This window comes from Syngnathus typhle, linkage group LG1, assembly GCF_033458585.1.
Source record: "Syngnathus typhle isolate RoL2023-S1 ecotype Sweden linkage group LG1, RoL_Styp_1.0, whole genome shotgun sequence".
NCBI lineage: Eukaryota > Metazoa > Chordata > Actinopteri > Syngnathiformes > Syngnathidae > Syngnathus > Syngnathus typhle.
The window spans coordinates 2188961-2203872 of record NC_083738.1 but is presented as its reverse complement, the minus strand read 5'-3'; the positions used below and the strand labels follow the sequence as shown (position 1 = coordinate 2203872).

The window sequence follows — 14912 nt, the reverse complement described above, 5'->3', positions numbered from 1 at the left end:
TGTTTACAAACAGTGGCGGTTCGGTTCTACACTGAATTACGCCCTGGGCGAGACTACTTTCAAGCAAGGTTTTTACCTTCTAATTTAATAAAATCTAATTTCATTACACACTGATGTTTTTTAATAGAATGTCAGGAAGTGAGAATTACACGATTCTTGCTATTGCAATCACAACAGGAAACACTTTTTAAAGTGCACAAAGACAATGGGTAAATTCTGAACATTACAGTTAACAGTGTGTATATACTATACATAAAATTGGCAGAAAACAGCAATAATTAAGAAAAATTAAGAGTGATGGCTTTGACCTTTTTCTGTATTCTAAAGGGAAATGTACTTTCGGCAGTTTGCAAACACATTTGATTAAGGCTCCGTTAGACACATATAATCATATCAATATAATTTCTAGTAGTAGTGTGGTCGCTTAATAAGTGGAAAGGAATGTGCAGGCTACATGAATTTGTTTTCTTCAAAGTATTGTGGAACAGGATGTCCAGAAAGGGAGGATATCTCAAGGCCGATGGGGAACGCGAAAAACAACTCGTCATTGTGGTCCAGACACCTGTGCTGAGCAGGGGAAAAACCCAAACGAGGAGGAGATGACCATCGACCAATCACCACACAATCTTCTGCATGTTTGAATATTCATATTGTGTTTCTTTAAAACTGGGCAACCCGGAAGAATGTGTCGTCTTTTCTGGTCACGAAGGCACACGAGTTTTTGTGTTAAGGACCCAAGACCCAGGCGCCTGTATTAGCTTGCTTTGTCAAGATTAAACAATTGGTAAATTCGGTCTGATTGATCTACTGGTCTTCTCTTTGACAGAATGAACTCGCAAAATTGTTAGGTGCGCCAGTGTGTGGATTAGAACATAGCAATTCTTGTGTTAAGTGTTGATCACAATTTGGAGTCAGATCAATAGCTAAAATCCGTATCCTAACACTTCTCATTTATTTGCCACGCGGCAAAAGCAATTGTCAACAGTTTTCCCATCCCCCAACACTGTGACTCACTCTGAGGTGAACAGACTTAACCAATTTCACGTAATCTGGGGGTGACGTTATATCTTTGTATCACCCATTTGACACAATTTCAAAAATGAACGGAAAGTTTAGGCCTGTATTTACATTATACATTACGTGTGTTTTGGGGAAGAAATTGAGGTGTGATTGACTTTAGCCCACTAATATTGTTTTCATCACCACTTGTCCTCACAGGTGAATTGTCCCCCGCACGCCCCCTTCCCTGGCATTTCCACTTGTCACTCAGTCTATGTGCACAACTTTTTAGCAAACATGGGGACCCGGTCTGCAGCTAAAGTCGGCGCTAAATTGCCAATCCCACACACAGTGATAAACACAGTGCTAAAACCATTAAGCGGCGCAATTTTCATTTTGGGGGGGCACAAAACACATAAAAAAATGCTGCCCTGGGCAGCACGCCCATGTTGCCCATGCCAAAAACCGCTACTGTTTACATAGACAAGGCATGTTCCATTATTAGCCATTCTTCTTGTGAACCAGAAAGTAGGTCCACAATGACAAATTTTCTTATAAACAGAATAATGTATTTGCTGTCAAATGCCACATTTGATATAACCTCATCTTTACACAGGTGTTTTAAGGGCCATATAAATAACTATAATAACTTGACTTGGCTTGACACATTCACGATCAGTATATTTCAATGACAGCAAGTTTACATTTGGTTAATATAACTTTTATAGTTTTGGTCGCACAATGTTGATTGTATCCATCGATGTTTTTATGCTACATTTGGATTGGCAAATAACCAATGATTTCTATCCACACTTGAAAGAGGCCTTATTCTGATTTCTTTCCCCTCTTCGTTTTGCATTGATTCCCTGACAATCTCAATTGCCACTTGAGTCTTGTTGTGGAAATGTAGCCTTATTTATATGTAACTATACATTTCATTAAGCAACATGCTATTTGTAATCATACCTGAAAGTGCGCAGAACTGTAGAGTCTTTTCAGGGAATCCCTGAAAGTTAAGGTTTCAAGATACTGCCCAGTGGCAGGACCCAGTTCATCACTGTCTGTGTGCAATTCGTCATCCTCCCACTGGCCAGGCTGCTCATCTCCCACTGTGGTGAAATATCTCAAATACTGAGCCATGATAATCTCTCAGAGGGACCACAGCTAGACGGAAGACACTGCAGGTAAAATGCATTATATATTGTACCTCCCAAAGGCTCTCATACTGTTTGGTGAGTCATTGTTTCACCATACTAGACAATCGGAGTTTACTTCTCTCTTTTTTATCTTGCAATATGTTATTGAGAAAGTAATACACTGAAAGAAGCTGAAAGCATTTAACCCTATGAAGCCAACCGTTTGTATCGCCTTTGCGAAAACAAAGGAAATATTTACGGAGAGCAACAACCGCTACTTTAGACTTTTAAAGATACACACAAGTTGAGAAAAAAGTGCTACTGTTGGTCAACAAGTAAGCATAAATAAAGACTCGCGTAAAACGCAATGCGTGTACGTCTAGAATTGCGTCGAAATCCAAGGGCACATTACATTTGATCAAGAAGCAGATGTCTGATTGTTTTGTCAGGTCTATGTAGTTTTCAGTCAATTCACGGTTATTTTGGGGGGAGTTATTTAAAAGGGACTGAAATTTCCCCTCCAGTATCGCTCCCGTCATTTGTTTTGGACGTCATCTGATTTGCGTAACTAACACACGTTGTAGTTTCGCATGAGGGTTTCAACGGTTAACAAAATTTTGCTCACCCTGTCTGTCCTCACCGCCGATGAATTTATGGACGTCGCTTTGCGAAGAAAACAACCCCTATAAACGGAAATCCGCCAGTCAGAAAGTCAGCCTTCCCTGACAAAGTAATGTATCTGTATCCGTTTACTTTCACTGCTTCCTCTCGACAAATCCGCGCAGCAATGCATAATTCTGAAGAAGAGATATAACCTTTGAAAATGATCACGCGCGATTGAGTGTCAGTGCTATGAATTTTGGTTTTGAGTCTTAATACTAGTAATTGATTTTAGTGAGTCGGTCCACTGATGTAGTATATGTGCAACACACACAAACACACATACACAGACATATGAATACTCGCACGCACGCACACACGCATGTGAATACATATACACATACGCACACACACACATATACATACATATACCCCTCGTTATTGCGGATAATTGGTTCCAAGACCACTCGCGATATGTGAAAATCGTAAGTAGTAGTGTCACTTTTTTTAACATGCGTGCATTGTTTGTGTATCAATAATACTCAAACCATATAAGTGCATATGTTATCATTAGAACATTAAATAATAGTTTCAAACATGTAAATACTATATTAATATGTAGTATAAATGCCGTACAGAAAATAATGTATAAATAACATAAATATAATAAATATGATACGTGTGTGTGTGTGTGTGCGTGTGCGTGTGTGCGTGTGTGCGTGCGTGTTTTCCATCAGCACACATGGCATGTGATGCGTCAGTGCAGTAGTGTTGGAGTAGTAGTGCCTGTAGTTTGTGCATGCTGCATGCTGCCTCTGCTTGCCACTTCTCTGCTTTCAGCTACCGCCACCATTCGTCCTCTGTTTCCGGGGGTGAAAAGAGGAGCCGAGTGCATAAGCCTCCTCAGCCGGTACACAGCCTCTCCATTGCCAAGACTTGCACACGCCTCCTTGTGGCCACACACGGCAACTGGCACCCTGCGATCCCAGGCTAAGTTGTGCAGGATCTCGGAGCAGCAGTGGGCCCCAGAGATGTGGCATGTAGGCCCACCGGTGTGTGGACATGCCCGACTGCCCATCAACCACTGTCCCGGCTGTGGGTAAACAGCTCCAGCTAAGGGTAAATAGTGAAGACCTCAGCGGTGGACCAGCCGGAGAATGATGGCATACCAAAGGGGAGGCGTCACAACGGCTGGGAAGGTGGATGAAGGCTGCAGCAGAAAAGGGTTACCAGTTGTCTTGGTCTCCATGCCACTGGATTCTGACCTCGATCTGTCAAGGACAGTGTGGTGACTGTCTGTGCACCAGTCTCCTCACTTTAAACAAAGTCACGCACAGGCGTCTTTTTCAGGGAATCCACCTTACATCCCGGATTAAAGTCCTGTGGCGACCAGTTAGTGGCAACGGGGGCAGGATTGTGAAGTCTGGAAGCCCCTAGTCACAAGCTGGCACATCAGGCGGTGGATATTAGATGATCGTTGGGCTCTTGGACCGAGCCAGAAAGAGCTCTTTGGTAGCTGCATTCACGACTGAGCAGCCCTTTTTAGGATCCACTCTGCTCAATCCTAAAAAAGGTGCCCTAAACATAGTGTTGGATTTGGTCCATAATTTAGGGAGCGCGCTATCTGCGCCTCACGGCAAAAGCCATTGCCAATCACCTGTTATCCAATGTACTCACTGCGTGCTCGTTTAATTTCTTCAGATGTAGGAAAATGCTAAGACACTGAAGCAGAAATTAGACTTACACAGGTTGGTTGAGTTCAATCACAATTCTTGTTAAGAAAGCTCTGTTTTCAGGAAAGTACAATACAGCGCTGGGCCCTTCAAGAGCAGAAAGTCTCCATTCAGAAAAGGCAACGTTCAAGGTTCTTTGGTCAGCTTATATTCAGTTGCACATGCCGGTATGGGCCGAGTTTGATGGGTGATGAGTCTTTGGGGTGGGGCAAGTTCGCATTAGAGTTTGATTCCATGGGAGTGGGTGCCATCCCGTCTTTCGGCCTTGGCGATCATCTTTGTCTGAGTCCTTGGCTGTCTCCCTCTGGCACCTGCTGGTTTTATCTCCAAGTGACCTTCCTGTAAACATTCTGCTCCATTCTTACACCTACACTGTCGCACCTCATCCATTCGTCATTCTTTCAATTTTGTCATTTTGTATGAAATTATGTGAGCTTTTTGGCTGACATCATTAATCTATTACCGTTCCCTCACTATGCAAAGTTTGTTCTTTTGATACTCCATGTCTTTGCTCGCATCATTATATTCTTAGTTTAATCATGCTTCCCACCGTATCTTTTCTTTGTTAGGCAAAATATTTCCCTCTGTGCAGAGCGTTCAGTAGTAATCGAAAAGCTGGTGTCTCGCATTAGGCGACATATGACGTTTAGTCAAAACACAAGATATAATCAAGTACTGAACGGTCAAGACGACTCTGGCCGTGTTCATGATTTAGAGAAAAAGCATCAGGCATGCATTACACAGTTCCTTAAGGGTCATTAAGCTATTTAGGCAATATATCAAAAAACATTTGTTATTTCAAAGTGCTCAGAAATATATATCAGATCATCAAAAATGTCTAGTTATGTATTCTTTATTAATTTGGTGTGTAAGTATAATTATATGCTTAAAATGTTTCTTTTATTGATTTAATATGTGAATATACTTTTCTGTTTATGTACTTTATTCAATAAGGTTTGAGCATATCTGTTAGGGTGGTGCTCACTCTAACTTATTTTGCAGGAACCACACAGGAGTCAAGCAAGTCATTTTAGACACCTGCAGGCGGAGAGTTCACTCGTCGCTGTGCTTACAGCGATGGTCGAATGAAGTCTGACTCAGGCCTCGTCAGGTGCTTATTTATTAAGAGAAACAGAGTGAGGTTGAAAGTGGGGGTGTGGGAATACACAGGTTGGGGTGAAGCAGCCGGTCCCCTGCTGATCAAAGCATAGCAGGGGGCCTTTTACGACTTTCTGTAAACAACGCAACTTTGATTGCTTCCTCTGCGTCTAGTCAATCAGTTGAAAGGTTCTTAGCACTTTGGTAAACTAATTTTGTCTAGACAGGACAAACTAGTTAAATTATTACAGGTTACATTCCAACATAATCATACGATAAAGATATTCTGCAAACCCTAACATATCCCTCCTGTTTTATCATATGATTATGTCAACCTCGATCAATCAAACATAAGTAAGAAAATACAATGAAAGCAATAACTTCCAGTGAAGATGAGGTTTTTCCTCAATTCTCCAGTTCAAATTGTGTGTGTAATTTAAAAAACCTGCGGCCAGATTAAATGCAGGAAAAGAGTTACACGGTCCCTCTGCCTTAGGCGACCAGAATGTTATCAATCAAGATAAAAATTGCTCGCGATTGTCCAGTCGTTGGGGGCTTGGCACGCCCACTGGTGGAGGGTGAGCACGATTCTCACCCCCTTCGCAGATCTGCTCCGTCCGGGGAGAATTTGGGAATGTCTGCTGCGTGGTCGTTGTCTTCAGTGGCTCAGGGTGCACTACCTGGCCACCAAGGGGGAAGAGGATTATTCTGCCTCTGTATGAACTGGGGGCGGGGACTGTCGATGGCTGATCTGGTTCCTTGCAGGAACCCTTCACTGGGGCGCACTGGGACAGATGATACCACGATACTCCTTTGCCGGCCAGCCGGACGGCATGTGAGATGCGCTCCACCAATTTATAGGGTCCAGTCGACGCAGGCTCCGTCCCCCTCCTTCTTGGGACCTTCAGCCAGAATGTTGGGGTGATCTGGACCTCGGTCTTTGCCTCCGTATCCGCAGTAGTTTGCTGACCAAATCGCGATCTGGATCCGCCACCGAAAGAACAGCAGCACGTCCGGAAAACAGCAAAAAACAGCACCTTTTCTGCAACCTTTGCATTAGTCATTTGAGATGTTTCTTCTGCTCCTCTCATCACTGTTTTGGTTGCCCTGGTTACAGAGGCGTTGCTACACCAAAGGGAGGGAAGATTGTGTCTGTAGCAACGTTGATTAGCTAAGGAATGTAGTGTGGTGTGAACTAGCACTTCATTGTCGGCCCGTGACCCCCGCAGAGTTGGTCCATCTGTTCTTCTCCAGTTGTTGGCCGAGTAGTCCGTGAGTGAGATCAGATAACTTCAATTGCCGCTTTCCTGTGGAACAATGCAACTAAACCTTTGCTAGACTTTATCTACTTAGTAAATTAACACTCAATACCAATAAGTAACTTGTCCTAAACACTAAAACAAATGTTAAATAAATGTAAGGTAACTGGTATGCAGTTCCTTAAACAAACATTGAGTAAATATAAGATAACTTGTACGCAACTACTCCAAACTGTGTTTAACACTTAACAAAGAAAAACAGTTCTGATCAACAACAATCTATGAACCAAACCTACAGTTAACTAAAAGGAATGGAGTTTCCTTCAACCAAATAAGAACATTTTGCCTATGCAAATAAGCTCTGCTCATTGTTAGTGAAGACCTCTTACAGGGATCAAAAGACATCCCTGTCACTAAAGAGGAAGAACGTAGATAAAAGGAAAGCCATAAACTCGTAAAGACAAGGCCTACAGGTCTGGCAGGCCAAGGCTTCACTTAAATTATTCCAACATTTCCCTCCTGTTTATCACACATTTGCTAAATTTTTACATTACCAAAAACAACCACTTCTCTTGATTTTCAGTTGTCGGATCACAAGTATGCGCACAAATATTTCCACCAAAGAGGATAAATGTTGCGACATCATTATTCGGAAACACACAGATCTGGGAAAAAGTCTGTAAACTCAAGTGCAAAAATTGCATCACCATCATCGTTATCATCAACATGCTGCCGTTCAGACATTAGGCATACCCGGGCCATCTCGTCGTCCATGGGCGAGATTGCTGTAGTGATAAGACGATTAAACAGAGCACGTAGACATGGAATACAACAACATCCACACAAGGTGAGTATAGCAGTAATTGAGGACACAAGGGCTTTATACTTCCCAAAAGCAGTCATCCACTTGTTGTGCTCTTTCATCCTCCTGTTGAGGGATTGCAAGCTTGCAATCACCTTCGTCAGGCTCCCATCAGGGGCGGTGTCATTCTGGATGAAGGTGCAGCATTGTTCCCTGAACATTGCGCAGACCCTTCCTTTCCCAGACAACAACATAACAAGAGCATTGCGGTTCTGGATTGACATTAGGGAAGGCGTGGCTAGCTGTTCGTGCACTGCCTCAAGTCCCGCTTGTGTCCGTTTGCCCAATTTCTGCATGTTGCAATGGATGTAATTTATCCTGTCAACGTTCTTGTTCATCGTCCACCAGCAGCAAATGGAGGACTCCCATCCCGCTTCAATTTGGTCAATTCATTCTTATTAATCAGGAACTCCTCTGGGGACTCTAATTGCATCAATTTCAGTCAGATCATCGTCGCCTCTCAAATTTTAAAGACATTATGTTTTTGTTTTTTCCAGCTTTTTCCCAGATCTTGGCATGTACATATATAATTTTGGTTGACTACATTCTCTAAAAGCAATGGTTTCTTTTCTTTTTCTTCCATTCAACGGATATTATATAGAACACTCTGTCGCACATTTCACAATCAGTAAACAAACTATCCACATTCATTTTCGAGATATTGATTCCATTCTTTAACATCTACAGCAGTTGTTGACAAACTATTATTTCTTTACATAACCCTTCTGCCACTGTTAAGGCATTCAATGTTTATTTTGAAGCCAATTCAATCCATTTTTAGAATGCATCTATTATGACCAGGCATTATAACCCTGTGGATTGTGTTAAGCACATGTTAAACAAGCTCTAAAAAATTTTTCATAAACGTTTTGAATATGAATCAAATTCACATGTTGTATAAAGCTGACTGAACTGCCCTTCTATCCACCCTGTTGAGCCAGGTGTCAACGGCACGTGACAACACCATGGCTCAATACAGCTGCCCATTTGTATCGTTTCCTTTCCTTTCTCAACGTAACAACCCAATCCACCAATCGAATAAAAAAAATAAACAAAATAAACAAAATAACTGCTGGTAAAATAATATAATAGTTAACTGTTGTAGTTTCATAACTTTAACTAACTCAATCGCTCTCTTATTCTCAAATTTTAAATTTAGCTTTGAAATGTCGGTATTTCATAATTGTAAATCATTCAATTCCAGAAAGCAAGTTCTTTCCATCTCTCAAATTTTGTTTAATGAAAGCTAGGCATTAAAGGAGCGTGGACCAGTTTCTGCCCATAAACAAATTGCTCGCTTTTTTATTTTTCCTTCCTATCTTAACAAAATCGGTTTTGTTTTGCGGTGCAAATCAGATAGACTACAGATAAATAAATTCTTTAGTGCACCTATATTAGCGAGTTTCATCCTTTTAACACAAAACACAACACACAGACAACACAAAAACAGCAGAGACACAGCTCACAAACAATACCAACAAACAACGCTGCGCAAACGCCATCCCCTTTTTTGACGTTTTGGTAGTACTTTTATCCTTTGTGCAATTATTGTGACACCTTCCCTAAGCATCACCCTGCTTCAATATCATTTGCCACCACGCACTCAGCACACCCCTGGAGTGGGTACGACCCTACTCCGCGCGCAGCCACAGCAAGGGAAGCAAGAGGGGGGGGGGGGGGCGGCATTTTCATACTGATTTATCCCAGCCTGGCCAGTACTGGGACAAACCAATGACGTCGTCCCCCATCCCCCGCCAACCCAGCAAACAGCTACCCGCAGAGTCCAGAGCCCCACACCTACATCAGTCTCCCCCACAATCAAAGTACAATATCAATCACACCCTTTTCACACCACAATACCACACTCCCCCCTCCACAGTCCGGTCTAAGTGGAGACAATGGAAAGCAGGAAGGCACAGGTGAGACACCGTAGGAGCAAGCTCCAGCAGTCCTCCCACTAACCAATTACAACAAACAACAAAAGCACAAATCACTTATGTCTGTTTGGGAGGATCACAACAGCCAAACGTTACAAATGACAAACCACAAGACGCAGGTCTTGGAACCACATTGACAACCGCCAAACGCAAATGCCGGGTCAAGGACTGTTCTTTGTCTGTTCTTTGCAACTCTTGTCAAAAGCAACCTTTATTTTTCTTTTGTTTGTATTTGGGGTTTTGTTTTTCCTTCTTTCCTTTCTAGCATCTAACATACTCAAAGTCGCTCAACTCATTTTCCATAGTATTCTCCAACAACTTCAACCATTCAACCTGTATTTTCCCTTCAGTCGGGCATTCAGTCATCAATGCTTATTTGCATCTCACACAGTGCCTTTCTCAATCGTCACAACGCAAGCAGTGTCTGCTCCCACCAAGTGTTTCCTCACCCAGTTGCCTAAGTAACAGTGAGGAGCACATTTCTAAGATGTTGCTGATAAGCACTCTCAGCTGCATCATCGAATGGGATGCCACTGTACACCCAGAATTCTTTTCCAAATCTTAATTAAATGGTGGTTTCATCACTTTTTATCTTTCCATTTTTTGTCTCTTGAATTTGTTCTCTTCTCTCTTGCGAAGCTTTCAACCACATTCTAGCACAATTCAACTCTCTCTCTTTCCTTTTCTTTTTCTGTCCCTTTGTCATCCTATCTACACTCTCCTCCAAAACATCAACCACTATCTTCCACACTTCAACTTTCAACTTCCCTTCTACACCATACTTTTTCTTCCACTTCGGCATGTATTGCATACAATTAAGACATTTACTCGCCATGAACTTCTCATCTTCTTCAAGAGCTAGAGATCTACCGTTCTTATTTCCCATCTTAATTTGGTATTTTAGGTTTATACAATTTTTAAAAAAAAAATTCCTTTCTTTGAGGATGCAGGTTTAAATTGACCTTCCACCAAATTCTCTTTGCAGTCAATTTATCCTACCAGTCGCACTCTCTCAACCACACAACATTCATGCAAACAGCTTGGAACAACGGACAAAAAAAAAGAATCTACGCCCTTCTTCACTGGTCACTGGGGAGAAAAGTGGTGTGTTGATGTTGCATGTCCATCCGCCAAATAGTGCCGTAAAATTTACACAAAGATGAGACAGAACGAGATCAAGACTGACAATACTGAAAGGAAGCTTTTATACACAAACCGTCATTATGGGGGGCCTATATATGATTTTTTTCGTGATTTTTGTGACGACTTGATCACTTTTATACACTCGTAAAAAGGCTGTAGACTGCTGTTGTGCAGGACCGCTTTGCTGGGCGGAGGCAGATGCGTAGCCAGGAATTTTTCCAGTAGCGGCGCACGCCCACAGGAAAAAAAATCGAACATCACCCACGCCGTTCGCTGATCGCTAAAACAACATCCGGGTCCGGGAGGCAAACGGTGAATGGATAACATCGCGCACATAGAATAGCGCAAGCACATTCGCGCAAGACCGAAAAAAAAAAAAAACGGCATGAAAATGAAGAATCGAGAAAGCTCGATTTTTTTAACCGGGGCGCAGGGAGTCCTAACCGGGGCGCCGCCCTGGCTCGCCCCACCTTGGCTAAGCCTCTGGGTGGAGGGATACGACATGGTCACTGGGGAGAAAAGTGGTGTGTTGATCGCATGTCCAACTGCCAGGCAAATAGTGCCAACATGATAATGACAAATTGACTCCTACAGTACTAAAACCAGAGACCAAAGACCACATTTTCAACAATGAACATTGTGTGCGTTGTCTCACACAGACAAACTACGTTTTTTCACTTACTATGTGTGGCGGGACAGACCATTCGTTTTAGTTTGTAGTTTTCAGGAGACAAGATTTCAATAACGTCACTGAGGCATTTTTTAATGAACTCCTCTTCATTGTATGGCTTTTGTACCTATTCTTCTGCCTGACTTTTCAAAGTGTCCAAACTTGTGCTTGCGAAATTCAGTCCCTTTTGCAAAGTCCTTATCGATATTGGCATGAAGTGAGCTGAAGTGGCACTGAACATTTGAAGCTTTTAAATGCGCTAATGACGTCCGACATATCAGGCAGAATGGCTTGCCATTGCGTTCAACAAAAAAAAACTTTAATGCTGTTAAAAACGTCCTGTGTTCATCGTCACATATTCGTTTAGCTGTGCATTTTTTCCTTGCCATTTAGGCCGGGTTGGCCACCCCTGGCTTAGCGTCTTGTCAGCTTTTCTGGACCTACGTAATGGACCCCCGTAGTCACAGTCGCCATTCATTAAAAAGCCAGCAAAACCAATCGCTCTGCCCTGTGTTCATCGTCATATATTCGTTTAGCTGTGCATTTTTTCCTTGCCATTCTGAGAGCGAAATTGACACTCCTTAAATGGGTTTGTCCCTCCTCCTTTGCGGGATTTCACCTCACGCGCATGCGCGTTTGACCAAAATACCATATTGAACTCAAGCGAAGCAAATACGCACGAAAAATAAACACAAATGTTGATGTGAACGTAAAAGAGCCGCATGAAACCAGCCAAAGAGCCGCATGCAATACTATATCAATACTAACCCCATCCAGCTTTATCTCTAGTTTCACCTGCCGCTGACCATCGACGGTGTTGTGGTGGAGAGAGTGAGCAGCGCCAGGTTCCTGGGGGTGCACATCAGTCAGGATCTCTCCTGGTCCACCAACACCGCATCACTGGCGAAGAAGGCCCAGCGCCGCCTGTACTTCCTGCAGAAACTCAGGCGAGCGAGCGCTCCTCCGGCCGTCATGACTACATTTTACCGTGGCACCATTGAGAGCGTCCTCTCCAGCTGTATTGCTGTTTGGGGTGGCGGCTGCACTGACTACAACTTGAAGGCCCTGCAGCGCATAGTGAACACGGCTGGTAAGATTATTGGTACTTCACTCCCCTCCTTGAAAGACATTTACATCTCCCATCTCACCCGCAAGGCGACCACGATTGTGAGTAATGCGAGTCACCCCGCTCACTCTTTGTTTGAGCTTCTGCCCTCTGGGAAGAGGTATAGGAGCCTGCGCTCCCGCACCACCAGACTCAACAACAGCTTAATGCTCCAGGCTGTTAGGATCCTGAACTCGCTTCCCCTTTCTGCGTAGCGTCCTGTACTTTTGCGCTACGCTTACTGTCTGCTGTATGCACACTGGCTCCGTTTTGCTCCTCTTATTTATTGTGTTATCTGTTTATTAATTATTTATTCATCATTCTTATTTATTGTTTGTGCCTTCTTGTTTTTATATTGTGTCGTTTACTTGTATGTCTATCGTGTAATATGTCTCGTCACCGTGGGATAGAGAAAACGGTTTCTTTGTGTGTCTTGCTTGACGTGAAGAGATTGACAATAAAGCTGACTTTGACTTTTGACTTTGGCTTTGGCCATAGAAAGAGTCCTGCTTTGGCCATGGGAAGAGTCCTGCTTTGGCCATGGGAAGAGTCCTGCTTTGCCCTGGCTGAGGGTCCTGTTCTGGAAGATATGAGACATATACACCTTTAAGACATAACATTTTGCTCACATTAAAACATTCACATTTTGCACAATGACTTGTGCCGTAGCTTGTGACACTGTAACACTTTGTCTGTAAAATATCTAATTACACAGTTTTTCTTGGCATTTCTACTACCCATAAATGATCTAAAAGTAACAACATTTAATGATTAATATCCATAAAGACAAAATCTTAATAACCGTCACTAAAATATGCACAAATCTGAAATTTGAAAATTAAAATTTGAAATTAGTTCTGTGATTACCAAAAAGTATTACTCTTGTTTTGCTTAGGTTTAAGGATAATTTATTGCTGTCCAACCATACCTTTAATTTGCTTAATTCATTATTTATTAGTCTTGTTAAGGTGTGTAAATCACTACCAGAACAGAAAATATTTGTGTCATCTGCAAACAAAACCATCTTCAAAATATGTGATACCTTGCATATATCATTTATATATAATAAAAAAAAGTTTCGGGCCCAACACTGACACCTGAGGGACGCCACAAATAATGTCCAAACACGTTGAACAAGTGTCACCCAACTTCACAAACTGATTCCTTTTTGTTAAATAGCTCTTGATCCACTCTAATGGTTTCCCCCTGATGCCATACCGATGTAGTATGTAGATCATCCATGGATCTCAAAGGGCTTACAAAATGCCTGTAAAAAGAAAAATACACTTTACGGAGAATTTATAAGACAGAAAATAAATACAAACAATATTAGAATAAACTAACTAATATTAAAAGAGCTGCTAGAAAAGAATACTATAGTAAAATATTAAATGATAATAAAAACAACACCAAAGAAATTGGAATATAATGAATACTGTAATAAAAAATGGCTCAAAAAGAAACTTTAATAAATTCTTTGTAAGTGTGGGACCTGATCTGGCCAAACAAATCCCAGATTCAGTAACAACAGAGGAGCAGTTCAATAGTTTAATACAGTGGTCCCCAACCACCGTGACATGTTTCCCCGGTCGAGCCCGCAAAGCTAATATGTGGCGACAGGCTAACTAACCAGGCAATGAAGCATTCAAAACTGCTTCAACACATGGAGGCCAAGCATCCTCCAATAAAAGACAAACCTTAATCACTTCGGGTGTCATTGTCTCCGATTACGTCTAGATGGGTCCGGCTCGTTTCTGAGAAACAAACTCAGTGCTCCCACTAATTCAACGTAATGGGGAGTTTTATTTTTGTCATTTGTACTTGTTTTTATGTCAGTCGTATCATTTTATTTCATCGTATTTATATATTTATTATAAATGTATTATTTATTTATTTATTTATTTATTTATTTATTTATTTATATAAATGTATTATTTATTCATATAAATGCCGGTCCGCGAAAATATTTCTGACATGTAACCGGTCCGTGGCGCAAAAAAGGTTGGGGACCACTGGTTTAATAGATAGGAATCTGAGCTCAATGTTCCTCAAAGGAGCGGATGAGAAAGAAATTATAAAGATAGTTTCCCAATGCACAAACAAGACATCCAAAGACTGTTATGACATTGATATGACTACTGTAAAACGAGTTATTGAGGGGATTTCTAAACCATTAACATACATCTGTAACTTATCATTTCAGACCGGTATATTTCCAGATAAAATGAAAATAGCAAAAATTATACCTTTGTATAAAACCGGGAACAAACACCACTTCACAAACTACAGACCTGTATCATTACTATCACAAGTATTTTCTAAAATACTGGAAAAACTTTTCAATAACCGACTGGACAAATTTATAGATAA

The 14912-nt window shown here is 41.7% G+C and overlaps 1 protein-coding gene across 3 annotated transcripts in view; it reads right to left on the bottom strand.

Moving 5' to 3' along the window:
* The window catches only part of hvcn1 (hydrogen voltage-gated channel 1), a 63489-nt gene extending 60575 nt beyond the window's left edge, over window positions 1–2914 (bottom strand). The window contains exons 1-2 of one of the 3 annotated variants that reach the window (XM_061285678.1): window positions 2761–2914; window positions 1966–2177 (exon numbers count right to left, since the gene is read on the bottom strand). In XM_061285678.1, coding sequence (XP_061141662.1) covers window positions 1966–2139 — 174 coding nt within the window. In that variant the 5' untranslated portion in view covers window positions 2140–2177; window positions 2761–2914. Of the gene's footprint in view, window positions 1–1965; window positions 2259–2760 lie in introns of those variants that run through there. The other 2 variants (XM_061285687.1, XM_061285668.1) reach the window with 2 other exon arrangements.
* Window positions 2915–14912: the final 11998 nt, after the last annotated feature.